General features: G+C 42.7%; 1 protein-coding gene across 3 annotated transcripts in view; it reads right to left on the reverse strand.

Annotated features, from left to right (window-relative positions):
* Nucleotides 1–27521, reverse strand: part of SMYD4 (SET and MYND domain containing 4) — a 71447-nt gene that overhangs the window by 22485 nt on the left and 21441 nt on the right. For 2 of the 3 annotated variants that reach the window (XM_058705026.1, XM_058705029.1), the window contains exons 4-10: nucleotides 22974–23063; nucleotides 20320–21454; nucleotides 7124–7306; nucleotides 6052–6215; nucleotides 3984–4116; nucleotides 3031–3147; nucleotides 2717–2840 (exon numbers count right to left, since the gene is read on the reverse strand). In XM_058705026.1, the coding sequence (XP_058561009.1) occupies nucleotides 2717–2840; nucleotides 3031–3147; nucleotides 3984–4116; nucleotides 6052–6215; nucleotides 7124–7306; nucleotides 20320–21454; nucleotides 22974–23063 (1946 nt within the window). Of the gene's footprint in view, nucleotides 1–673; nucleotides 1365–2716; nucleotides 2841–3030; nucleotides 3148–3983; nucleotides 4117–6051; nucleotides 6216–7123; nucleotides 7307–20319; nucleotides 21455–22973; nucleotides 23064–27521 lie in introns of those variants that run through there. The other variant, XM_058705028.1, reaches the window with a different exon arrangement.

The raw sequence follows: 27521 nt of genomic DNA on the forward strand, positions 1-27521 counted from the left end.
TAGTTAAGTGTCCAACTTCAGCTTAGGTCACGATCTCATGGTTCATGAGTTCAAGACCTGCATCGGGCTCTGTGCTGACAGCTCAGAGGCTGGAGCCTGCTTCAGATTCTGTGTCTCCCTCTCTCTCTGCCTCTTGCCCACTCATGTTCTGTCTGTCTCTCTCTCTAAAATAAATAAACATTAAAAAAATTAAAAAAAAATTTAAACACTCAGCTTCCTGAAAAGCTACTGCCAGACATCTTCAGGGCTAATCGTTTCCTGATTATAATGCTGAGGCAAGCAATGGACACTTCCTGGTCATGGCCAGGGTGGGCAAGCTCTCAAAGCACTGTGGACCTGACATTCTTTTCCACTAACTCATCGAAACCACTTGGTCACCGATGGTGCTATATAGCAACCAGGGCTCAGAACAGAGTCTCCTAGCCTCCCGAACAGGATGGAATCTAGACTATTGCTACCTATCCAGGTAGAAAAGAGCCGTCATCCCTACCTTTTGTCCCTCAAGTTTGAAGCCACAAGCAGCAACGCCTGTACCCTCAGCATCATTTGAAGCCCCCCCCCCCCCAATGCCTCAGTACATATGCAGTCTGTATTTACCAGCTTGGGGAGGTCTGGTAGAAAGGAGTCTCTTTTCAGGCTTGCTAATAAACACAACTGAGAACGGAGGCGCGCATGTCATTACTATAAGCTCGATTTTATTAGTGTTTGGTCAGTGAGTCTGCCATGAGCATAGAATGAGAGGCAGATAATAAGGACAGGAAGAAACTGATCAACAATAAAGTGGCCCCATATTTATTTCTCTATTCACAATTTACACTGTACCAGTTTTAACAAACGATTCGAGAAAGCTAGATATCATACATGAAATGGTGACTCTAGATAGAGGTAAGGAGCCTCGGTGATTTCTTGGTTTGTAATTATTTTTCAATTACAATACAACTACCAACTACCAAGAGCTTAAGTTCCCACTGGAGTGGTACATAACATTTCATTACTACTAGAAACCATAGGAATGTTCCAGGGAAACAGACTATCATCATTTAGTGAGGTGGAGTCTAGCCAAAACCCCAGGCTAACTTCCAGATGCCTGCAGATGAGCTAAAATCCTTTTAAAGGGCTTAGACTCTCCAGACACTAGTTTTCAGTCTTTTCTGGGAACTGGGAGTTTTTATGGGAGGGTAGTTAACTATCGGAAGAAAACATTTGGACCCTGCACAGAAGGCCCTGCAGGGATGGGTGGTAAGTCCAATAAGCAAGATTTCATCTTTTGTAGCTCCTGGATCTCATCATTCCAAGGGCCATAGTGCACCATCAGAACCTTTTCTGCCTTTTGTATTGTATTCAGCGCCTCTGGTATTGCAAACCTGAACCACGGGAGGTAAAAGGAGTAAATCCACCCATTCAACCAAGCAAACTTTAATCAAGGGTCTATTCGCACCCTGTGAAAAATACAAAGTTATAGAAGGTCAATTTGTCTTCAAGGATCTTACAGTCTGGAGGGGTTGGTGAGAGACTTTCACGAACACACGGCAAGGCAGAGATTGAAAACAAAGTTATCAGAAAAAGCATGAAGGTTCCAAGGTCCTGAGAAATGGGAAAATCTCAAAGTGTTAATCTGGTGTTTACGCCATGGTTTACTCAGGAGCCTTCGTCTCCAGGTAACCAAGTCCATCCCTGACCTGCCTCTGCAGCCCTGTTCTCTCTCTCTCTCTCTCTCTCTCTCTCTGACCAAATAAATGGGTGACCTCTGTGTCTTGGGTATCAGATCCACAAACCATTCATAATCTTAGGATCAAGCTTCAAACACTGCCTCAGCCAGGGTGCACTGATGGCAGTTTTAGCAAGGCTGGAAGTAAGTATTCCATCTAGAAACAGGGCCTCCCAGTGATCTCAGCTGCCAAGATAGATGACATCAACCCTACTGTTCCTTCCGTGAAACCTCCAAAGCAGGGTTTCTCAACCTTGACACTATCGGCCTTTTGGGCCGGACAATTCTTTTTTTTTTTTTTTTTTTCAACGTTTTTTAAATTTATTTTTGGGACAGAGAGAGACAGAGCATGAACGGGGGAGGGGCAGAGAGAGAGGGAGACACAGAATCGGAAACAGGCTCCAGGCTCCGAGCCATCAGCCCAGAGCCTGACGCGGGGCTCGAACTCACGGACCGCGAGATCGTGACCTGGCTGAAGTCGGACGCTTAACCGACTGCGCCACCCAGGCGCCCCGGGCCGGACAATTCTTAGCTGTGGTAACAGCATCTCTGGTCTCTACCCTGAATGGTGACAACCAACTGTCTCCAGACATTGCCAGACATCTCCTGGGGGCAAAATTACTCCTGGTTGAGAAGGGCTGGTTTAAGAGGAACAGGATAGGGAGGAGGAAGAGCTCCTGGACTTGAAGTTGCGAGAGTGAGGGCAGTGAGAGAGGTGTGAGGAACCCAAGGACTGAGAAGAGGGGCCACATGCAGGTGGTGGGACTGCTTGGCAACTTCTCCCTAGGAATCTCCTTGCAGAGCTAAGAGCTTTCCCCATATCTCTCAGGAGGAGATTCTAAAGCTTCCATTTTCCCATGAAACAGAAGGAAAGGATCTCTCCTAAAGGGGAAATGAAGAAGTTTCAACATGCTTAATGCCACCACGGAAAAAAGGTAAAGGACAGAAGAACCTAATGAAAGACAGGGAGTGGCCTGGAAAGTGTCAGGAAAAAAGAGAAAGACTTACCCGTTGAAGAAGAGTTGGGCCAGTTTGAAGAGCTCATGGCCCATTTCGACACTGGACGGCCCATGGCGAACCTCAACCACTCGGAGACTCTTCTGTAGATGGGTAGCTGACTTTTGCCAGTCCCCTGCAGAGACACAAAAATCTGGTTGCAGGAGAGAATCACAGTCAACTGTGGATGAATGTTTTCAGGGTGTGGAAAGCTCAGTAGGAGGGAGAACAGCTTTAGCTGAAGGCTAAGAGGTAGGCTAGGGTCATGACCAAACACACAAGGCAAACTTGTTCCTCAGAGCAGAAAATGAAGACACAAGTCATACCTAAGGCGGCATAGGCCTGGGCCAGGTCATCCTCCATTTCTCCCACCAGACTGTGTTCTCCTGACAGGAAGCTCTGGGCGTCACGCTGGCACCCCAACAATAGCTGAATGGCTCTCTCTATCAATGCAAAGGAAAGTGGCCTCATTACCACACAAACCCAGTCCTGGAAATGTGGACCCAGCTCTTAAGTTCCATATTGGCTGGGTTGAATGTGGAAACCCTACTTTGTCTCCTTGGGTTGTGACCAACCCACGATGTTTGTTCCAGTAAAGCTGTTGTTCTCTTATGTTTTCTCTTTCGATAGAAAAAGGTGCTAGGTGAGGCCTCTCCCCATTTACTCTGGGTTTCCAACTTCAGTGGCCTAGATTCCACTTAGGACCGTGATTTCTCTTGACACTGAAATCTAGGTTAAAGGTCAGCTTTCACAAAGTTCAGTAAATAAATTCCTATGACATCAAGTTCGAAGGCAGAGTTTGCAAGGGTGATGTGGAATTCTACAACTGTCTCTCTGAAGAAAGCAGGATACTTCCATCCATTGGACACACGCTCCACTACTCTCTACAAGAGATGAGGCTCTGATGAGAGCAGAGAATCTCTTTAGAAAATTAAGTCATTAGGCCCTGGAATTAAAAATAAATCCACTGAACTTCTGGATATGCACAAAGATCATCGGTGTCAGAGATAACCCTTTAGTTATCATGGGGGTATTTTAACTTAGCTCTCTGATGCACAAGAGAACAACAGCTTAAATCCTCTGGCCCTTTTTCAAGGACACCACACAAATTCAGCTGGTTAGGGTTTGGTCTCATTGGCCTGCATAGCCATCTTGTGGCTGGCATGGGGATAATTAAATGTAATTCTTCCATCATCACTGAGTCTCCTTGAGTCCAAGGTGATCTCAGAATGAATAAAAAGGAAGGGGCTGGAGGACCAAAGCAGGGAGCCAGTCTCACCTGGTTTATCATTTCTGAGAAGCTTCCGGGCCATCCCAACCTGCTGCTGAAGGTCCTGTAACCGAGAGATGAGGTGATCTCTGCTGACTGACTCCGTACAGGACGTGCTGCCACAGATCAGTACATCGTCTCCCTGTGGAAGTCAGTTTTGTCTTCATTCCTCTACCACGGTCGGTTAGCAACATTGCATGTGCCTTACATTATAGGGTCACTCCACAGCTTCTGACCCCAAAGAGATGCCGGCAATAATACACCATGACCAAAGCCTGACTCACTTCGGTTTGACAGCAGCAACTCTACTGAAAGCAGTAGATGATCCCACCCTAAGATTTAATTTTTGCAACCAAAATTAAACTGGTATTACAATTCACAGTTTCTTTCCATCTCTAGACTCCTTTCTTATCTCTCTTTAGGGTCAGAGCTTTGGATGACAGACACATTCCTAGTGGTTATGAAAAGGCCATATGAGTACAGAGTTGTTGGGGGCATCTGGGTGGCTCAGCTGGTTAAGCATCGGACTCTCGATCTCAGCTGAGGTCTTGATCTCAGGGTTGTGAGTTCAAGCCCCATGTGGGGCTCAGTGCTGGGCATGAAGCCTATTTTTTTTTTTTAAAGGGGGTGTCTGAGTGGTTCAGTCAGTTGAGTGTCTGATTCTTGATTTTGGCTTAGGTCATGTTCCCACAACCCAGGGTCATGGGATGAATCAAGCCCTGCACTGGGCTCTGTGCTGAATGTGGAGTCTGCTTGGGATTCTCTTTCTCTCCCTCTGCCCCTCTCTCCGGCTCTTTCTCTCTCAAATTAAAAAATAAAATAAAAAGAGTACAGAGTTGTTGAATCACTTTGTTGTGCATCTGAAATTAACGTGACATTGTGTGTCAACTATACTTCAATTTAAAAAAAGCAAAAGCCATAAGAAAACCAAAGGAAGAGGTGCCAGGCGAGGCCTCCCCACATTTGACCTTGGGTTTGTAACTTCAGCTTTCCAACACAACCAGCTCTACATTACACTTATGGTTCCCCTAAGAATACTGTGTCCTCTGGCAGAGGAGAAAATCTCTGAGGTGAACATTTGCTGGTTTTTTAATGCCAGTATCGGCGCCCCTGGGTGGCTTAGTCGGTTAAGCGTCCGACTTCAGCTCAGGTCATGATCTCGCGGTTCATGGGTTCGAGCCCCGCGTCGGGCTCTGTGCTGACAGCTCAGGGCTTGGAGTCTGCTTTAGATTCTGTCTCCCTCTCTCTCTCTGCCCCTCCCCTGCTCGTGTTCTGTCTCTCTCTCTCTCTCTCTCAAAAATAAACATTAATTTTTTTTAATTAAAAAAAATAAATGCCAGTATCTACACCCTCATTTGGCAATAGCAACGTGATTTCTCCTGAGGATCCTCTCCTACCCTCCCCCACTCAGGACCCCCGTGGCTGAGGGGGTGGTCATGTGGCTCCAATCTGACCCATTCCTCTGGGCCAAATGGCTGGAGGAAAACTATGTGACTGATTTTCCACCAGCCACAGGGATCGGGCCAATGAAATGAAGCACAATTTTGGCCTATACTGCTGTGAGAGGAGCGCATTTTTTTTATCCTCCCGGACCAGGAGGATGTGAGGCTGGAACTGCCGGTAGCTATCTCGCCACCACCACCAGAGGGAAGTCTGTCCGAGGATCGCCTCGCTGAGAAAGTGGAGCTGAGGGAAGGAGGGAGGGAGAGAGAGAAATCGGTCTTGGTGACATTATCTGAGTCCCTGGATCCAGTTGTTATCTGAAGTACCCCCATCCTGGGACCTTTTAGTGATTTATTGAGCAAATACATGCCCAGTCTTTTTTTCCCCCCTTCCCTCTCCCTCACACCAGTTTAGGTGGGATTTTCTGTTATTTGCAAGAGACAGATTACTAAATCCAACGTTTCCTGTGGTTCCTGTGGAGGGGTAACCAGTGTGCGGGGAAGATGAGCTGAAGGGGAAGAGACTTGCTCTCAGCCTCCCCTGAGAAGCCTCCAGGCTTCTCCTGAAGATTTATGGCCTCTGGGCTGGATGACTGACCTCCAGCCAAAGTAGAGAAGCAAGAAGAGAGATTTACCTGCATGAGCGCCCCGCAGCTCCTACAGCAGAACGCCTCCCACCGGGGCCCTGTGGCGGCTGAGTGCTTCTCGTTCTGACAAGCTGCGCAACTGCAGTCAAAGAAATACTGTGATCTCAGCTTCTGTTGCCTTTCGGCAGCACACATCCTGCTCTGGTGAGGCCCTGCAGAGAGACCACATGTGGCCAATAGTGAAGGCAAGAGGGAGTCAAGCACTAAACTTAAAAAACTTCAGTTTAGGGGCGTCTGAGTGGCTCAGTCGGTTAAGCATCTGACTCTTGATCTCGGCTCAGGTCATGATCTCATGGGTTTGTGAGTTCAAGCGCCGCACTGGGCTCTGCACTGACAGTGCAGCACGGAGCCTGCTTGGGATTCTGTCTCTCCCTCTCTCTGCCCCTTTCCTGCTTGCACTCTCTCGTTCTCTCAAAATAAATGAACAAACTTTAAAATAAAATAAAAATGCAAAAAAAAAAAAAAACCCTTCAGCTTAGCAGAGGATCTGGTCAATTATTCATCATGTGCCAGGTGCCTTTTACTCAAACATTTGTGGAACTAGATATAGAAATAAGCTTCTGGCGTGCCTGGGTGGCTCAGTCAGTTGAGTGTCTGACTTCAGCTCAGGTCATGATCTCACAGTTCGTGGGTTCGAGCCCCGAGTCGGGCTCTGTGTGGAAAGCTCAGACAGAGCCTGGAGACTGCTTCAGATTCTGTCTCCTCTCTCTGTCCCTCCCCCGCTTGCATGCATTCTGTCTCTCAAAAATAAATAAATGTTAAAAAATATTTAATTAAAAAAAGAAAGAAAGAAAGAAGCTTCCAAGTTGGAAGGATAGGAAGGAAAAAAACCCAAAAAGTTATTCTGAGCCCATTTTTGGCAGAGGAAGTTTATGGGATTAAGCAGTGAGATACGTAATAGCTTAGACACAATAGGGCCAAGGAAGGAGGCCAGGAGGCCTTTTCTTTTTCTGGCCCAAGTATGCACTGCCTTCACCTGTCCATTGGTTTGCCCATTCTGATTCACCTTGTCCTTTCCTGCCAGAGAAACGTGGACAGTGGCGAGGCAGGGAGGGCTCACCATAGCAGTGGAGAATCTCTTGCCCTTTTTCAATCTGCTGTGATGCCCGAACGGTGGCGACGGTGCTAATGAAGGACACGCTGGTGTTGGGGCTGCAGGAATGGTTCAGGAGGCTGATGACAGGGAAGATGCCTGTGGCAAGGCGGACCTGTCTGCTGTTGGTCACGCTGTTCTCTTTAGATCCTGAAAGAGCAAGAGGAAAGGAAAAATGTGTCAGGACAGTAGTCTTGGCCTCACTGTCGATTCCTCAGAAGATGAGCTGGGCAACTGGGCCTGAAGCCCCGTCTGAGTCATAGTTCCATAGCCGGATCTGATACATATCAGATGAAACATGACTCACAGCAAACTCTCATCCTCAGGAAGCAAAGCAAACGAACACATGAAAAGTCCACTGAATCCCGGAACCCAACTATTGCGTCTCAATACCAGAAAAATCCAAAGATTAGAACTTATTATTTTTTTTGTTTATTTTTGACAGAGAGAGAGGGAGAGACAGAGCATGAGCAGGGAAGGGGCGGAGAGAGGGGGAGACACAGAATCTGAAGCAGGCTCCAGGCTCCGAGCTGTCAGCACAGAGTGCTATGCGGGGCTCAAACTCACAGACAGCGAGATCATGACCTGAGCCAAAGTCAGACGCTCAACTGACTGAGCCACCCAGGCGCCCCCAAAGATTAGAACTTATTAAAAAAAAAAAAGAATAAAAAAGGAATTATCAGCCGGGAGCCTTCTAGGTAGACAGTTTCATAATGTTCACCAGGACACAGAAACCAGAGTGCCTGGTAAGGTGATTTCCCAAAGACTTTTATAGTCGATGCCGCTTTTGTTTAACCGGTCTCTGGTTAGTTAATAGAACAAGTCACCCGATCACTATCCCAAACTAGACAGGCTGATAATACATTTAAAAAAATCATGTTCCTTATGCTTACCTATTCGTTCTGCCCCCTGTCCCAACTTTATGGGAAATCAGTCATTGAAAAAAAAACCTCTCTGGAAAAGCTCTAATTCAAGACAGCCACATGTCCCACACGATCTCTTCTTTGAAACACAATTAGCCAGCAATTTAACTACGTGATTGAAAATTAGGAAGGAAGGAAAAGGCCTCTAAGCGGGGAGGCTAGTTCTGCACCAAAGCTCGCGACTGATACTCATAGATGAGTTCTTTATGCTCTCATGTGGTCCTATTTGCTCTTGTTTTAGCCACAGTTTTGGCTGCCTTAGTTATTCAGTTTCTCAGCCCACAGCAGCCCAGAAACAGAGAACTAATAAGAGGCAGGTTTTATGACAATGGCAAAGGAGACAGGTGACAGACAGGAGAGGGAGGTAGAAAACTTATATAAGAATAACAGCCCAAGGGCAAACAAAAACACTAGTACCATTCAAGTTTTACTACCGGTGTAACACTTCCCTTAACCAGAGGTTCCTAGACCGACGGCGTACCTACATGGGTTTTGCAATGGCCATGCACGGCTCGGGAATATGTGTGCAAAGGCAGATAACCCTGGGCATCCAGAAAGGCTTAAATTGTGTTCAGTGGCCTTGGTGTAAGCGTGAGGAAATCGTATTCCCAACGAAACCGGCTGAAATATGAAAGCTGCCGGTACTTCAAGGGAAACCTTCAGTTTTCTGGAAACCTGAAAAACCATCGGCTAATTGCGGTATCATGGCCTATGCCAGGAATCCCAACACACCAGTTGCCGAAGAAATGAAGCAGTCTAGGTGCAAATGTGATGAATAAAGAAAATATCATGATCCATCATGTGAAAATGTCTTAGAAAGGAAAACGTTAAATATAGGAATAATGTTGTCTCTCTGCAGACAATCCTATTATCTGTTGCTATGGAGGGCAAGAAAAGAACAAGTAAATAAAATTCGCAGGGAATCCAAATGACTCAATTTTAGTCACCAGTTCTACAAATTGTATTGAAATCTTTCATCAGAGCTTGTCTTCAGTATTTAGCAGATTTTAGTTTCCCTTCCTTTTCCCCCTGGCCAATGCCTACCTTCTGGTGTATGTGCTAATGAGCAGTAAAAATGCTAAAGGGTAGGCAGCGAGAAGGAGCAGTACAGGGCACGAACAGTTTGTTTTCTGAATAATCAGCCTCTGCATAATTAAAAGTTGACTTGCATTCCCAACTACTGATAACTGGCAGGCTATATTAGCACAGTTGTTAAAATTTTCCCAGAAAAAATTATCACAATACGGTGAGTAATGGCAGCTTTGTGAATTATTTATAGATTATCCTCTAACATAAGTAGGTCCAGGAACTGAGTGGGGTGAATATTTATGTCGGAGTTGAGTCTCCCTCTAATTATTTCTAAAAATGAAGTATTGATTTTAAAAAATTACCCAATATTTTACATTAGTCATCTGCTAGGAGAGATAATGGAAAGTGAGAATATATATGTACCTTATCAACCAAATTTAATATGTGACATTTGTGCATAAAACGAAAACGAAAACAAAAGAGGGAGTGATTCTTTATTTTACCAAAAGTTTACCTTAGTAATATCCCTAGTGCATTTACAATGGGGTTCAAGTACAGAAAAAGAGATTTGTTCCAGACTTCCAGGCTATACCTATTCCGGTAGGTATTTTATAACAAAAGAAATTTGTGTGTATAGCACACAGATAATCAAGGATCCAAACTGGAGGTAGATTCCTTGGTTGTTGAAGAGTGAAAGCAAAGGGCAGTGAATTAATCTGAACCTGCATGGAACCTCGTTAAGCCTTGTGATGAATCCAGATACCTCTGGAATCTGCCATTCCCACTGAGATAGAACCACACATATCAGGGTCTAGAATATCATCTGTGGCCAGTTCTGTGCCTTAAGATAAGTACCAAAGAGAGGTTTCTGATGAACTTTGATTAAATAGGATTCATACAAAGATAATAACATACTTTTTCATAGGTTTTGGTCAAAGTCTATCCTAGTTAACACTTTAATCCTTCTGTGCTACTGATGAAAGAGCTGCTAATGAAATTCAACGAGAACACTAAACTGAGAGGTGTCAGAACCCCAAAGAAATAATAAAAAGAGATATAACAAGATTAGAAATATGAGCAGACTAAAACAAAATCAGTTGGATTCAAAAATGAAAGTGAACATCACTGGTAGGCCGGTAACTGGTACAACTTTCCTGGAGGGCAAATTCCCAATATGTATCAAGTGCCTTAAAAATGTTCATATGGGGCCCCTGGGTGGCTCAGTCCCTTAAGTGTCCGACTCTTGATTTTGGCTCAGGTCTCGGGATCTGCACCAACAGCACGGAGGCTGCTTGGGATTCCTCCTCTCTCTCTCTCTGCCCTTCTCCCACTTGAGTTCTGTCTCTCAAAATCAGAGACAAATGCTCATACAAGTAAAGTTCCCATTGTTTGAATTATTTTTGTTATTTAGAAAACTAATCAACATTACAAAAGGAACACATGGTAGTCAGAAAGAAATTACAAAGCGAAAATTGTAGAGAAAATAAATCATCTATAAGCCTACCAGGCAGAGGCATTTTCTTGTAGTCCTCTTTCTAGCCTCATGCATGAAATTTTTCGTGTCATTGGCCACGTGGTACGCATAGCGATTTATCGGCTACTTCTTTTCACTTAACATATCATGGCCATTTCTTTTTTTTTTTTTTTTTTTTTTTTTTATTTATTTTTGGGACAGAGAGAGACATAGCATGAACGGGGGAGGGGCAGAGAGAGAGGGAGACACAGAATCGGAAACAGGCTCCAGGCTCTGAGCCATCAGCCCAGAGCCTGACGCGGGGCTCGAAGTCGGACGCTTAACCGACTGCACCACCCAGGCGCCCCTATCATGGCCATTTCTTTATACTCTAACCTAAAATCCTTATCACAGTTAAAACAAACAAACAAACAAACAAACAAACCCCCCAAACCCAACAAAGCAACTTTGCCAATCTGACAGGGAAAAAATGGTATCCAGTTTTAATTACAATAGAGACATGGATTTATTTTTATTATTTTATTATTTATTTTTTAATGTATATTTATTAGAAAATGTTTATTTATTTCTGAGAGAGAAAGAGAGAGCATGCACAAGCAGGGGAGGGGCAGAGAGAGAGAGAATTTCAAGCAGGCTCCTGTCAGTGCAGAGCCTGGTTCAGGACTCAAGCTCACGAACCGTGAAATCATGACCTGAGCAGAAATCAAGAGTCAGAAGCTTAACTGAGTTCACCCAGGCATCCCACCGCTATGCATATTTTTAAAGACTTATTGCTAAAGATTTGATTTTAAGATTTGCACAGTTGTTAGAAACATTCTCTCATTTTGTCATGCACATTTTAGTTTTGTTTATGTTTGTTTTTTTTTTTTTCCTTCCTGGGGGTGGTTTGCTGTTAAAATAACTATTTCATTTGCTTATAGTGCTGTGTGCCAGCAACTTTGCCCAGAGTTTACCTGAACACTTTTTTCTGCTGGTCTTGCCCCGGATTACTCACATGATTGCATTCGTCTGGCACATAGTCTTTTACCCTCAAGAAGGCTAGCCTGGGCTTGTTTATGTGGCTACACAATTATTCCAAGAAAATGACACGGAAGCTACAAGGCACCTTAAAGCTTAGACTCAAAAGTCACACAATGTCACTTCTACTGCATCCCATGGGTCAAAGTAAGTTACAGGGCTGGCCCAGATTCAAGGGCACAGGAAACAGACTCTACCTCTTGATTGGAGAAAAACTAATGTCAGTGGCAAAGGGGCAAACATAGGGATGGGCAAAATTGTTGGGGTCATCTTTGCAAACAGTCCTCCCCAGAGGCCTGGAGGTTCACCCAGCCCTCTCAGTATCCATATAAGAATACTGAGTGAGGGGCGCCTGGGTGGCTCAGTTGGTTAAGCGTCTGACTTCAGCTGAGGTCATGATCTCGCGGTTCCTGAGTTCGAGCCCTGTGTCGGGCTCTTCGCTGACAGCTCGGAGCCTGGAGCCTGCTTCAGATTCTGTCTGTCTGTCTGTCTGTCTGTCTCTCTGTCTCTCCCCTGCTTGTGCTCTCTCTTTCAAAAGTAAATAAACATTAAAAAAAAAACAAGAATACTGGGTGAAATTTCTCTGACATATCTTTCTAGATATGTCTCCTGAGGTAAGGGGAACAAAAGCAAAATAAAAAGCTTTTGCACAACAAAAGAAAACAACCAACAAAACTAAAAGGCAACCCACTGAATGGGAGCAGATATCTGCAAATGACAGATCTGATAAAGGTTAGTATCCAAAATATATAAAGAACTGATATAACTCAACACCCCAAACAAAAAATCCAAGTAAAAAATGGGGAGAAGAATAGAGATTTCTCTAAAGAAGACATATGGAAGGCTAACCGACACATGAAAAGATGCTCAACATCACTCGTCATTGAGGGAAATGCAAATCAAAACCTTACACCTGCCACAATGGCTAAAATGAAAAACTCAAGGATCAACAAGTGTTGGTGAGGTTGTGGAGAAAAAGGAATCCTCGTGCACTGTTGGGGGGAATGCAAACTGGTGCAACCACTGTGCAAGACAGTTAGGAGGTTCCTCAAAAAGTTAAAAATAGAACTATCCTATGATCCAGTAATTGTACTACCCAAGGAATATGAAAGCACTAAGTCGGGGCGTCTGGATGGCTCAGTTGGTTAAGTGTACCCGACTCTTGATCTCAGCTCAGGTCACAATCTCACGGTTCGTGGGATTGAGCCCCATGTCAGGCTCTGTGCTGACAAGAGGAGCCAGCTTGGGATTCTCTCTCTCTCCCTGTCTCTGTCCCTCCCCCATTCTCTCTCTCTCTCTCTCTCTCTCAAATTAATAAACTTAAAAAAAAATTTTTTTTAAGGTTTATGCATTTTTTAGAGACAGAGACAGAGCATGAGTTGGAGAGGGGTAGAAAGCAAGGGAGACACAGAATCCAAAACAGGCTCCAGGCTCTGAGCTGTCAGCACAGAGCCCGATGAGGGGCTTGAACCCATGAACTGTGAGATCATGACCTGAGCTGAAGTCGGATGCTCAACCAACTGAGCCACCCAGGAGCTCCTCAAATTAATAAACTTTTTTAAAAAAGTTTAAAAAAGGTTTTTAAAAACAGAAAACACTAATTCGAAGGGATATATGCACCCCTATGTTTATTGCAACATTATTTATAATAGCCAAACTATGGAAGCAGTCCAAGTGTCTATGGATAGATGAATGGATAAAGAAGTGGTGTGTATGTGTACACACACACACAATGGAATACTGGAATATGGAATATTCAGCCATAAAAAAGAATGGTGTCTTGCCATATCCAACAACATAGATGGAGCTAGAAAGTATAATGCTAAGCGAAGTATGCCAGTCAGAGAAAGAAAAATGTATGATTTCACTCGCCTGTGGAATTTAAGAAACAGAATAAGTGTGAGGAGCCTGGGCAGCTCAGTTGGTTAAGCATCCAACTCTTGGTTTTGGCTCAGATTTGTGGGTCTGAGCCCTGCATCAGGCTCCGTGCCTCAGTGCGGAACCTGCTTGGGATTCTCTTTCTCTCTCTCTCTCTCTCCCCCTCTCTCTCTGGCCCTCCCCTGTTTATACTCTCTCTCTCTCTCTCTCTCTCTCTCTCTCTCAAAATAAATAACCTTTAAAAAGAGATTAAAAAAAAAGAAAAACAAAACAAATGGACAAAGGAAAAAAAAGAGACAAACCAAGAAACCAACTCTTAACTATACAGAACTGATAGTTACCTGAAGGGAGGTGGGTGGGGGGATGGGGGAAATAGGTGATGGGGATTAGATTAAGAGTGCACCTGTCTTCATGAGCATTGAGTAACGTGTACAATTGTTGAATCACTCTGTTGTACACCTGAGATGAATACAGAACTCTGTGTTAACTACACTGGAATTAAAAAAATAATAATACTGAGTGAGACACAGAGAGATTAAATAATCTAAGTTCATATGGGAAGTTAGTGGTTAGATTCAGCAGAATGGAAACTCAGGTCTGTTGCCTCCAGTCCCATATTTTCATCCCTTCAAGGACCTCTTTTACCTCCATTCTCTATCTTCTTTATTGATTCTGGTGTTTTTGATATTTGGTATTTAGGTTAAATCTAGCTATCTTTTAATTATCAAAATTAGATACCAATGCTTTAAAAAGCTTCTCTCACCCCAAGACCATATAAGTGTTCACTTATCTTTTCTGAGATATTTTATGGTTTAATGCTTCACTATTTAAACTTAATGATTCAGAGAAAGAATTTAATACTTTTTTAGGGGGGCTATCATATCAGTACCAAGCCCTTTCAGTATGTATGTATATATGTATGTATGTATGTATGTATGTATGCATTCTTCTTCTTAAGAGTTCAGATTTTATTAAACAGGTTACAGAAGAGGTTTAGTCAAAAAAGACCAACTACATCCACATGATCATCAGACTCTTCTGATTCTTCTTTTTTTTATTTTTATTTTTTTTCAATTTTTTTTTTTCCAACATTCATTTTTGGGACAGAGAGAGACAGAGCATGAACGGGGGAAGGGGCAGAGAGAGAGGGAGACACAGAATCGGAAACAGGCTCCAGGCTCTGAGCTGTCAGCCCAGAGCCTGACGCGGGGCTCGAACTCACGGACCGCGAGATCGTGACCTGGCTGAAGTCGGACGCTTAACCGACTGCGCCACCCAGGCGCCCCAGATTCTTCCTTTTTTTAAATGTTGATTTATTTTTGAGAGAGAGAAAGAGAGCGAGAGCGAGAGTGAGAGCGAGAGTGAGAGTGAATGAGTGGGGGAGGGGCAGAGAGAGAGGGGGACAGAGGATCTGAACCTGAGCCAAAGTCGGACACTTAATCAACTGAGCCACCCAGGCGCCCCCAGTCTCCTCAGGCTCTTCTTTCTTTGTTTCCACCTCCTTCTCTTCAGATGGGCAGCAGTGGTGGCGGGGCAGGACCTCCTGCGGGTGCAACGCCAGCTGCTGGGGCAGGTCCATCAGCTCCAACTTCTCAAAGGACATTTACACCCTCTGCTCTAATGGGGGCATTGACCTTAGCCTTCCTGACCACCGCCAGGTCAGGTCATACAGGCTGAGGGCAGGGGAGATTCAGGCCAGCTCGGACACCGAGGTCCTGGGAGGGCGAGTGCCAAGCAGACGCTGCAGGGCGTGCTGCTCTGTGCAGGAAGGGAGGGCCTCACCCCAGCTGCTGCCTTAGCTTGCTCGGAAGGACCCAGTAAAAGAGTTCGGTACTCTTACAAAAAGGCCATTCTCATCGCTTATTCGAGATGAACTTTAGAATCACTGTCAAATTCCAGGAAAAATCCAATTGTAATTTTGTGTGAAATTGCATTACGCTGATTTGGGGAATGTGGGGGAACTGCCATGTTTAGTTTTCAGTCTTTCCATCTAAGGATATGGCCTGTCTCTGCATTTACACAAGCCTTCTTGTACATCCCTCTAAATTAAAATATCCTTTCATTTCTGGAAGAAAGCCTACTTGGTCTTATAGTAGTGTTCCGTCAGTAAACTACTGGATGTGATATGGCAGTGATTTTTTTTCAGGGTTCTAACAGCTATATTCACAAGTGAGACTAGTCTATAGTTTTTCTTCTTGGCTTTACAAAATGAGTGGGAAAGGGTTCCAGATTCCCCCATGCCCTGGAACACTTTATAGAGTATAAAAATGATCTTTTCCTTAGAAGATCATTTTTTCTTTGCTTTCTTTATTAAAAAAAAAAAAATCGTGGCTAGGGGTGACTGGCTGGCTCAGTCGACTGAGTGTGCCAGTCTTGATTTCGGCTCAGGTCACGATCCCAAGGTGGTGGGATCCAGCCCCCTCTTGGGCTCTGTGCTGAGCGTGGAGCCTGCTTAAGATTTTCTCTCTCTCTCTCTCTCTCTCTCTCTCTCTCTCTCCCCCCAACCTTCCTCCACAGCCCGCGCACACACTCTCTAAAATTAAAAAAAAAAAAAAAAAAAAAAAAAAAAGTGGCCTAAATATGGTCCTTAAAAATTTTAAAGAACTTATCCGGAAAAGAGTTGGTCTGGCTTGTTTTTATGGAAATATTTTCATAATCTTTTTCAATTTCTTCCACAATCACTGGACTTTTGAAGTGATCTCCTCCTCAGAAAATCGAGGCAATTTATATTTTCTACAAAGTTTTTCCTTCCTTTTATTTTGTAAGTAGGCTCCACACCAAACACAGAGCCCAATGCAGGGCTTGACATCACGACCATGAGATCAAGACCTGAGCTGAGATCAAGAGTTAGAGGCCGCCCAGGCAACCCTACAAAGTTTTCTACTTAATGTTTTCAAGTTTAATAGTCTAAAATCATATTAAATATTTGCTTAAAGTTAAAAAAATTATATTATTGGCTATATTCACTGTTCCTAATTTTGTGGGCTTTTTCTTTTCTTTTCTTTTTTTAATGTTTATTTATTTTTGAGACAGATAGAGAGAGAATGGGAGGAGGGGAGCGGCAGAGAGGAAGAGACACACAGAATCTGAACCAGGCTCCAGGCTCTGAGCTGTCAGCACAGAGCCTGATGGGAGGCTCGAACTCAGGAACCATGAGATCATGCCCTGAGCATTAGCTGGATGCTTAACTGACTGAACCAACTGGGCACCCCCCAGGCTTTTTTTTTTTTTTCTAAATAGATTTCGTTATTACATTTGTCAACTCTTTGTTTATATCAGGAGTCTGTAAACTATAACCTGTGGGTCATATCCTGCCTGCTGCTTGCTTTTATGCAGACTGTGGTCTGAGAACTGTCTTCACCTTTTTAAGTGGTTGGAAAAAAATGAAAAGAATAACGCTCATGTTGTGAAACATTATAAGAAATACAAATTTCAGAGTCCATTATAAAGTTTTATTGGAACCCAGCCATACTCATTCAGATGTGCATTGTCATTTGTTGCTTTGGTGCTACAATGACAGAGCTGTGTGGCTGCAAAGGAGACATGATGGCCTGCAAAGCCTAAAATATTTACTATTTGCCCCTTTACGGGAAAAGTTTGCTGAGCCCTGAGATAAGGAGAACAAAGGCAAAAGAAATGTAGATAAAATTATATTTCCTTACAACTTGCAGCTCATTGACAGGCAGAGTAGGACAATCCTCAAGGAGCCCACAACTGCCTAACGGTAATGCTTTGCTAGAGGCAAAAAGCAGCCTTAGCGTGAAAATAGCCAGACCTCCAGGATTCTGTAAATTTCCTTTAACATTGGAAAATCCTGTCGGAAACTTCCTTTATCTCTAACTTAAAAGTATACAATCAATTTAAAAGTAGTATATAATCAATCCCTCCTCACAATCCCAGTGTAGTTCTTTCAGCCCATGGGTCCTATCCCATGCTTTAATTAAAAACAAAAACAAAAACAAGAACACACCTTTTTGTGCTGAAAATGTCTCAATTCTTTTTTGACCATTGGTTCCTGGCCCACATCACATCACCCTGGTCTATAGGACACAAGTTTTGATGGATATTATGTACTGAATCCCCTAGTACATTAGTTATCTTGGCTTCTAGATCCTTATTATTTTATTGTATTAAAAAATTTTTGTTTAACATTTATTCAATTTGGAAAGATGAAGAGAGACAGAGCATGAACAGGGGTGGGGCAGAGAGGGAGCCACAGAATCTGAAGCAGGTTCCAGACTCTGAGCTGTCAGCACAGAGCCCGACGTGGGGCTTGAACTCACAAAACACGAGATCATGACCTCAGCCGAAGTCAGACGCTTGACTGACTGAGCCACCCAGATGCCCCTAAATTATTTTTACTCATTTTGAAAGATTCGTTTAGAGTTTAGCCCATTTATAATTACTTAAAAACTCATTTTATCATCTTTATCATCTTTTTGCTCAGTTAACTTGTTTTTAAAAAATCTCCCGGAGAATAATAAGGAAGTATACAATCCATTTTAAATTTACTAGAGGGGCGCCTGGGTGGCGCAGTCGGTTGAGCGTCCGACTTCAGCCAGGTCACGATCTCGCGGTCCGTGAGTTCGAGCCCCGCGTCGGGCTCTGGGCTGATGGCTCGGAGCCTGGAGCCTGTTTCCGATTCTGTGTCTCCCTCTCTCTCTGCCCCTCTCCCGCCCGTTCATGCTCTGTCTCTCTCTGTCCCAAAAATAAATAAAAAACGTTGAAAAAAAATTAAAAAAAAAAAAAAAATAAATAAATTTACTAGAATAACGTTACTACTGTGTGAATCAGTGTTTTTAATTTTAAAAATATAGAAAAACTTCATGGGTGCCTAGGTGAATCTCAGCTCAGGTCTTGATCTCAGGGTATGAGTTCAAGCCCCGTGTTGGTAGGCATGAAGTCTACATAGGGAAAAACAAACAAACAAACAAACAAAAAACCCATATAATCTTTATACACACACACACACACACATAAAGAAGTTCAAAGAAGAAAGTAGCAATCACCCATATTTCCACTTTCAGAATTGATTACTGTTAAGATTTTGGAATTTTTTGCATTTAGTCATTTTTTTTTCTATTTTTAAACATCATGTAAATAAGAATAAATTATGCATAAAATATAGAACCTCATAGATAGGGGCGCCTGGGTGGCTCAATTGGTTGCTACCCAAAAGTTTATTCTGAACTTATGAAAATTTTTACTGCAAACTTGCTATACAAATAAAAGCCTGACTATAATGAGATGTCACGCACATGGAGCAAAACATTTGGGCTAAGATTGTTTGATGGTGCGGAACAGGCCATGGAGGGAAGCGGATGGAAAACTCCTCTACCATTCTGGTTCCGGGAGTCAGTCTGCTATTGTCTACCCAGACAAGAGTTTCTACAGTTCTTAGAGCTACTGACATTTCTACCTTTTTTGTCTGTTCTACTAAGTACTTTAGGAGCATGACACAATAAAATCAGGAGTTGGTAACTTTCTGCCATTATAATCTGGAAGCCCCCTATACTATATTTTTATATTTGCAAAAACAGAACTCAATGAAAATAGTATTTTTTAAAATGCCAGGGAATGTACCCAAGGGAAAACAAAATTCTGGAAAAACACTCAACAGATGTATTTTAGAAGGTAGCAATGGCTCAAAGAAGCAAAAGAAAGCAGAGAAGAAAACAGAGACTAGCTTGCAATAGGATTTCCTAGTATTATGGGATGAATCCAGTGCTATTTTTGGATGTTCCATGTACTTCAGGATGGGGAAGAGAGTCTTCCTCCAAAACACCTCTACTGAAATGCCTATACATCATAACACTTGGCAGCTGAATTAAAATTTAAGATAAAAACATGCATACAAAAGGTTGACAAAATTCTAGATTACCTAATATGAGAAGATCAAAAGAATTGAATTGAAAGACAGTATCTGTTAAAATGGAGATCGTACGATAGAAACGCTGGAAACACCATCTCTTTTCTAATAGTATCTGTTGTCAATACAGTGTCACTGTGATGCTGGGCACATCCAGTCTCTCCATCTGCCTTAAACAGCCTTATCTATAGGGCATGTTTCAGGCAAGCGGGGTGAGGCTGGTCTGTGTCTAGGGGTGGCCCCTAGATTATTGGCCATGCACCAAAGGATCAACAGTTCATGGTAGTATTGTGTGAAAAGTTGTGCTTGGCCAGATCGCTCTCTTGGAAATTTAAAACAGAAGATTGGGGGAAATCTGTCAATTGGAAAGGGAAGCGATCGAGTGGCTGAGTCACATGAATAAGACTTTGATATGCTAACTCAACCATAGACCTTCTTTCTGCAGTCTTCTTTGATTACTATTTCCTAATAAACTCCCCCTTAGCAATTGGGTTTTTAAGGTATTTTTACAAACTACAAAGGTATTCTTCACAACTCAGTAAAGTTAGGTGGGATTAAACTAACCATTTTAGTGCGGTGTCTGGGTGGCTCAGTCAGTTAAGCGTCCGACTCTGGATTTCGGCTCAGGTCATGCTCTCATGATTTTTGAGTTTGAGTCCTGTGTCTGTCTCTGCCCCTCCCCTGCTCGTGCTTACTCTCTCTCTTTTTCAAATGAATAAATAAACTTAAAAAAAAAAACAACCCATAAACTACCCATTTTAGCGATGAGAAAACCGAGGCAGAGTGGAATCAAATAATTTGTTAAGGCCACGTAGCTTCTCAATGCCATAATCACGACAACACGAGGTAGCCAGCGGTGTTTTCCCATCAGACCGCTGATTTGAAGGCTGCCGTTTCCACTCACAGTTCTTTCTCCCCAGATATTAGCTACATCAAGGACAGTACCGTAAGGCAAGAACAGCTTCCCTCCTACCTGTGTGCTGAATGGTGGTGATCGCCTGAGCGTTACACTGCAGCTGCAGCACGTGTTTCAGCATGGCCACTCCCCAGACATCCAACTCTGAACCCGACCCAGGAGGCACTGCCGCCGCTGGCTTGTAGCAACTGGCTGCTTCAAGTCGCCTGCATAGTGCAGAGACACTTAGAGCACAGAGAAATCTGTGCTCCGGGCTATGGTTTCCAGTATGTGGCAGGAGGTGGAAGACGGCATTGTAATTACTTTCATATTTCCCATTCAGATCACATCCTGGAACTGGGGGCTCGAGCATTTTGCCTTTGTTCTCACTCTCCCCTCCCAGGTCACAAGTGAGTGTTTGCACTAGAGTCTCTCTTTCAGGTGAACGTGTGTCTTTGTTCCTAATCTCACCACAAAGCTTCCTTATGACGTTGCTTGCATCCTCAAATCTAGCTACGAGAGTGGACCTCAGGGCAATGTGGCAGAAGACACCCAGTGTGAGAAGCAGCCCCCCTAGAGAACACTCCACACTATGGTACAGGTCCCAGGCCTGCTGCATACAGTCATGGCTGCAGTATTTGGCATAGCTGCACCCATCACAGGGAACTGTGGCCAAAGTGTGGTCCAAACATCGGTGACAGTAGAGGTCCCCGTTGGTAACCCTGGTATCCCACTTGCTCTCTAGGTGACGTAGCGGTGGCATCTCTCCCGGGTGAAGGACGCTCACAAAAGCGTCCTCCTTCACCAAGAGCTCTCCTGGGAGAATATCTTTTGTGGCAACCAAATAGCGGCCTCTTAAGGGGTCTGTGCGTAAGCTGACAGATGACGATGCGCTGGGGACTTGTCCATTCTCTCCCTTTAGGTCCATATCCTCCAAGGCTTTGGTTAGAGCTGCTGGGAAGGTTTCTGTGAGACTCTCCTTTTCTTGTGCCTTCATTTTCAGACGACAGAGGTTTGTCTGCAGAATCTGAAACTGGGCAGCTGCGAGGGTTGGTTTGGCAGCAAAGCTACTTTCAAGATCACTGATGGTCTGGCTCGCCTCCTGTCGTCTCCCCAGGGTCACCAGACATTCAGCCTTACGCAACATCATCTTGGGTTGCAGTCTCTCTGGATACCCGTGCATCTGCGCTCTCATGATGTCTTTAAGACACATCTGCAAACAGAAAGGAGATCCCCAAATGACCCTTGGTCCCTACTTTCAGTGTCTATTACAAATCGTAACAAAAATCTACAGGAAACTTACGAGATTATTACAGATGCAGCAACTATAACCACGTGCTAATTTCTTTAAATCATATTCTACCGTGTGATGTTTTGAGTGATTAAGTAATACTTGCCAAGGATATTGTGTTTGTCTTATTGAATATTCCTGTTTTGAGGAAGAAAAGTCTTACACACAGAAGTCAGACAGATCCGCATTCCACTATTGACTGCCTCTTACGAGCTGTGGGACCCTGTGTAAGGAACTTCATTTCTAAGTGTCTTGGTGTTCTCATCTGAAAAATAGGGACAACCTTACAGGGTTGTTTTAAGGATGAAATAAGGTAATACACCTAAGGTTGAAAAGAATGCGTGGGGCATCGTATGTGTTCAATGTATGATGATCACTGCTGCAAGAAGGGAATAGAAATAACCAATATAGGGAAAGTTATGAAGGGTTACATATTACACAAGTTCTTGCAATTGTTGTCCTCAATTGTCCAGGACTTTTTTGCTCAGGGTCTGGAGTTAAATTCTTGCTTGTCTCTTTTAGTTCAAAGGGCAATAGGTATGAACTTGTGAGTATTCAAAAAGTTCTTAAAAAAAATTTTTTTTTTAATGTTTACTTATTTTTAAGAGTGAGAGAGAGAGAGAGAGTGAGCAGGGGAGGGCCAGAGAGAGACAGAGACACCGAATCCAAAGCAGGCTCCAGGCTCTGTGCTGCCAGCACAGAACGTGACACCGGGCTCGAACTTAATGAGCCGCGAGATCATGACCTGCACCGAAGTCAGAAGCTCAATTGACTGAGCCACCCAGGCGCCCCCAAAAAGTTCTTAATTGTACGGAATATTTTACATTTCTGTGGTATTCCAAAAAAGGACATGCCAAAATGACGTTTGAGAGCTTATCCTTAGACCTCAACTAGGGAATGACAAGAAAGTCGCCCATATAAAGCCCACTTCCTCATAGGCATACACAGGCATTTCAGCGCAACTTGGACTTGCCCTTTCAAAAGGCATATTGAGGGTGAGCTGCATTATTGAAGGGATAATCTTGAACATGCTCTACTCATTAAAAACAAACAAACAAACAAACAAACAAACAAACAAGTAAATTGTTTGCAAACACTTGGAACCCGAAGTATTATTAGCAACATATCTCACTGCTGATCTCAACACTGAGAACTGCTGACCCACTGGATATAGTCCATGGCCCTGTGCCACGTGCCATGACTCTTTCTTGTCAACCAATACTGCCCCACATAATCACCTGTGATAGGTAAAATGAATCAGGAGAGAAAAAAATGAATCGGGGAAGAATAAATTTTGGAGGATACCAATTTTCTTCCAATTCAATTGACTGCAGCATGGCCTAGGTTTAGTGCTCTAAGGTAGGAGCAGAGAAGACAGTCTAGTCTTCCAGGGTACCCCCTCCAGATCCTCTCCAATCACACCATGCACCCTGATACTCACTTCATGCTGACCCAGGTGGAAGAGGGCTGCAGAGCGATTGGCATAACACAGTGAAATGTCTGCAGTGTGAGGCCTTGAATGTGATATTCCCTGCAAAACAATGAACCGGTTAAAAGTATAAATGGGGATGGGGCGCCTGGGTGGCGCAGTCGGTTAAGCGTCCGACTTCAGCCAGGTCACGATCTCGTGGTCCGTGAGTTCGAGCCCCGCGTCGGGCTCTGGGCTGATGGCTCGGAGCCTGGAGCCTGTTTCCGATTCTGTGTCTCCCTCTCTCTCTCTGCCCCTCCCCCGTTCATGCTCTGTCTCTCTCTGTCCCAAAAATAAATAAAAAACGTTGGAAAAAAATTTTTTTATAAAAATAAAAGTATAAATGGGAAATAGCATTAAAAAAAAAATCTCTACACCCAATGTGGGGTTCCAACACACGACTCCGAGATCAAGAGTCATGTGCTATACCAACTGAGCCAGCCAGGCACCCAGAAAACAAGCATTTCTAAAGGTTTTGGGTTTTTTTTCTTTGTTCCAGATAAGGGCTCTGCTATGAAAGACGGTATGAAATTCGGAAAGTTACTGGATCTTTTTGTGCTTCAGCTTCATTTTTAATTATCTCAGAGGAAAGCTGGTGAAGATCGAGTGAGGAAATAAATACTCAAAGCACTTTGAAGATAGCAGCATCAAACACCACTTCAGCCACAAACAATCCTAAAGGTAAATGAAAATGGAGGAAAATATTGCAAGCACAATCCTGCACACAACAAAGGGTGAGTGGCACAAATAGAAATTCACAAAAGAAGAAACACTAATGATACTTATTTCTTAGAAAACAAATAGTTAATTTATTTGTGGATAGTAAAATATATGCAAATGAAAGCACACAGGGCTCCTTTCCTTCTACCACCAAATTGGCAAGGATTAAGAATTATCATAAAGGTAGCATCTCAAATCACTGGAGAAAAAAAAGGGATTATTCAATAAAAGTATTGTGACAAGTAGGAAGAGAAATAAAGTTGGCCCTCTATTTATGATAAACCTTTAATTAGGACAAATTCTCAATGGATCAAAACCTTAATGTAAAAAATGAAACTCTCAGAGCACTAGAAGAAACTATAGGAAAAATCTAAAGCGATGTTGAAGTGAGGAATCCCTTTGTAACTATGACACAAAACCCAGAAGTCACAAAAGGTTAATAAATTTGAGTACATAAAATATTTCTTGAGGCACCTGGGTGGCTCAGTCAGTTAAGTATCTGACTTTGGTTCAGGTCATGATCTCACCGTTTGTGAGTTCAAGCCCCACATCAGGTTCTCTGCTGTTAACGTGGAGCCTGCTTGGCATCCTCTGTCCCCCTCTCTCTGCCCCCCCCCCCAAATAAATACACATTAAACAACTATTAAAAAAACACATTTCTTTACAGCAAACCAATAAAAGCAGTATCAAAAGGCAAACATTGAACCGGAAAAAATATCTGTAACTCATGTGACAGGCAAAGGGCTCATTTCTTTACTTTATGATAGTTCTTGCAGATCAATAAGATGATGACCAATAATTCAACAGGAAAATAAGCAAATGATATGAATAGAGAGTTCTAATGGGAAATAGAAATGGCTCATAAACATATGAAAAAACGCTCAGCCTCATTCATAATCAGCAAAATGCAAATTAAAACTCTACTGGACCTTGAAAACATTATGCTAAGTGAAATAAGCCAGAAACAAAAGGACAAATATTGTATGATTCCACTTACATGAGGTACCTGGAATAGGCAATATCATAGAGACAGAAACAGAACAGCGATTGTCTGGGGTGAGGGGGAGGGAGGTATGGAGAGTTACTGTTTAAAGGGCACAGAGTTGGTTTTGGTTGATGAGAAAGTTCTGGAAATGTATGATGATGGTTGTGATGTGGGAAACAAAGGCAAAAGGAAAAAAATTAAAATTTCCTTACTACTTACTGCCCATTGACATGTCCTGGAGACAGGCCGAGCAACCCTCCTCTAGGAACTCAACTGCCTGGATGCTAATACTTTGCTAAGGGCAAAAGGCTTAGCTTAGCATTAGCCCGACCTCCAGGATCCTGTAAGTCTTCTTTAACATATAAAAATTCCTTTGGAAACTTCCTTTCTCTCTAACACCCCGAGATATATGTTGGCAATCATCCTCCAAGCTTATGGCCCACTGATACACATCTGAAGGACCTCAAGACTGAGTTTTTACTAAACAATAATAAATTACCTTCTCCTAACAAGAGCTAGCCCCCTCAAGGTCCTGGAAACCTTGCTTCCACATTCCTTAGAGACTTACTCTACCCCTCAGCCCCTCCCAACTTGAAGATACATAGTCAAGTGCTCTTCACAACCCTAGTGCAGCTCTTTCTGCCCACGTGTCCTGTCCCTGTGCTTTAATAAAAACCACCCTTATTGCCCTCAAGATGCTTCAATTCTTTCTTGACCATTTGCTGCAAACCCCAACATTGCCACATCAGTTAAACAGCACTGTAAGTGTACTTAACGCCACTGCGTTGTATACTTAAAAATGGTTACAATGGAACATTTTATGTAATGTATATTTTACCAGAGTAAAAAGTTTCCATCTGATAAATTGGAAAAAAAAAAAAACCCCAACTATACTGAGAAACCATTTTTTAGCTATCAGATTGGCAAAGATAAATAAAGCCAATAGCACATGGAGTCATCAAAGGAGTGGGAAAATGAGCATTCTCATATGTTGCCAGTGGGAGTATAAGTTGGTCTCATGATTATGAAGGGCAAGTTAGCAACATATATATGTATTTCATATATATATCTATATCATTTATATCTCCATTAAACCAGCAACTCCTCTTCTAGGAATTTATCCTACAGATATAATCTTTTACCCCAATGCTTAACCGACTGAGCCAACCAGGAGCCTCTCTTTTACCCCAATGATAGGTACAAAATAACATACATGCAAAGTTTCTCAGCATAGAGTTGTTTGAAATAGCCAAAGATAAGGAACAACTTAGATCAATTACATATTGATCTATAAGATGCTGGCTAAATAAATTACTATACATCCATATTAGGTAATACCATGCAGCTGTAAGAATGAGGAAGCTCTTAATGTTCTGAGGTGGAATGATCTTCAAGATATTATTAAGTGAAAAAAGCAGGGGGCTGAACAGTGTATATTTATGTAAAAAGTGTATGTGTGTGGGGGCTCCTGGGTGGCTCAGTTGGTTAAGCGTCCAACTCTTGATTTCGGCTCAGGTCATGATCTAGAGGTTCATGGTATCCAGCCTGGAGTAGGGCTCTGTGCTGACAGTGTGGAGCCTGCTTGGGATTCTCTCTCTCCCTCTCTCTCTGCTCCTCCCCCGCTTGTATGTGCGTACACACTCTCTCTCTCAAAATACATAAACATTTTTAACAAATAAAAATAATTTTTTTTTTTAAAGTGTATGTGCGTGCAGGAATGGGAGATTGTTTGTATTTATTTATATATGCTAAATACCTCTGGAAGACACATTTAACAGTGCTGGGTTCTGGTGTTCGGTAAAGTGGTGGCCAGGAGACAGAAGAAATAGACTACACTGTGTATATATTCTTGTACCTTTTGAATTTTAACTATGTAAACACGTTTCATATTAAAAATAAATAGCTAAAATAATAACAAAATCTTAAAAACTAGTATTGCTGAGGATACAGAGAAATGAACATTCCCATATTCTACTAGAAGGGTTGTTAACTAGTTTTTTCCTAGAGAACAATCCAGCACCAAGTACTAAAGGCTTAGAATAATACATGTAAATTGACCCAGCAAATTCTCTTCTAGGAATTTATCCTAAGGAAGTAATCAGATGCGTAAAAATATTTACATAGAAAGACACTCCTTGTAGCCTTGTGATACCAAGCAATCTGTCAACATTAGGAGATGTTAAATCAAGCATAGTTCTCTGTAATGGAACACGAAACTAGCCATAAAAAAATCATGTGCTAGTGGAAAATTTAATAACACGAGAAAATGGTCACAATAAATTGTTGAGGGAAAAAAGCAGATTACAAAACAGTAAGTGCAGCATTATCCCAATTTTGTAAAAGAAAAACATATTTTCAGAGGAAAAAGTGTCTGGATGGATATAAGCAAAAATGTTAACAGTGCCTATCCCTGACTATGTGACTTTTTTACTCCTTATGCTTCTCTATATTTTCCAAGTAACTTACAAAACATAGTACTTTTATAATCAGATAGAAACAACAAATATTACGTAAAAAAAGAGAAAATAGCAGGTTTGTAGAAAATTGCAAAGTACCATAATCCCCAAAATACTAGCTTCATGAAATAGGAAGGCTCATCTCCCTTCACATACAGAGCAAACCTTAATTTTTTGTCTGATTTCCCTTTTTATTTTACTTGTTTTCCTTGAACAACTTCCCATATGATCACATTTCTGATGCACATGCATAAACTTGAAGAGATTAGCTCTGTAAAAAGGAACTATTAAGCCACTTATCAGTGGATCGTTACTTAATTCTTCAGGAATCACGAATTCACATTATTCAACTAAATACTT

Source organism: Neofelis nebulosa, chromosome 16, assembly GCF_028018385.1.
Source record: "Neofelis nebulosa isolate mNeoNeb1 chromosome 16, mNeoNeb1.pri, whole genome shotgun sequence".
Classification (NCBI taxonomy): Eukaryota; Metazoa; Chordata; class Mammalia; order Carnivora; family Felidae; genus Neofelis; species Neofelis nebulosa.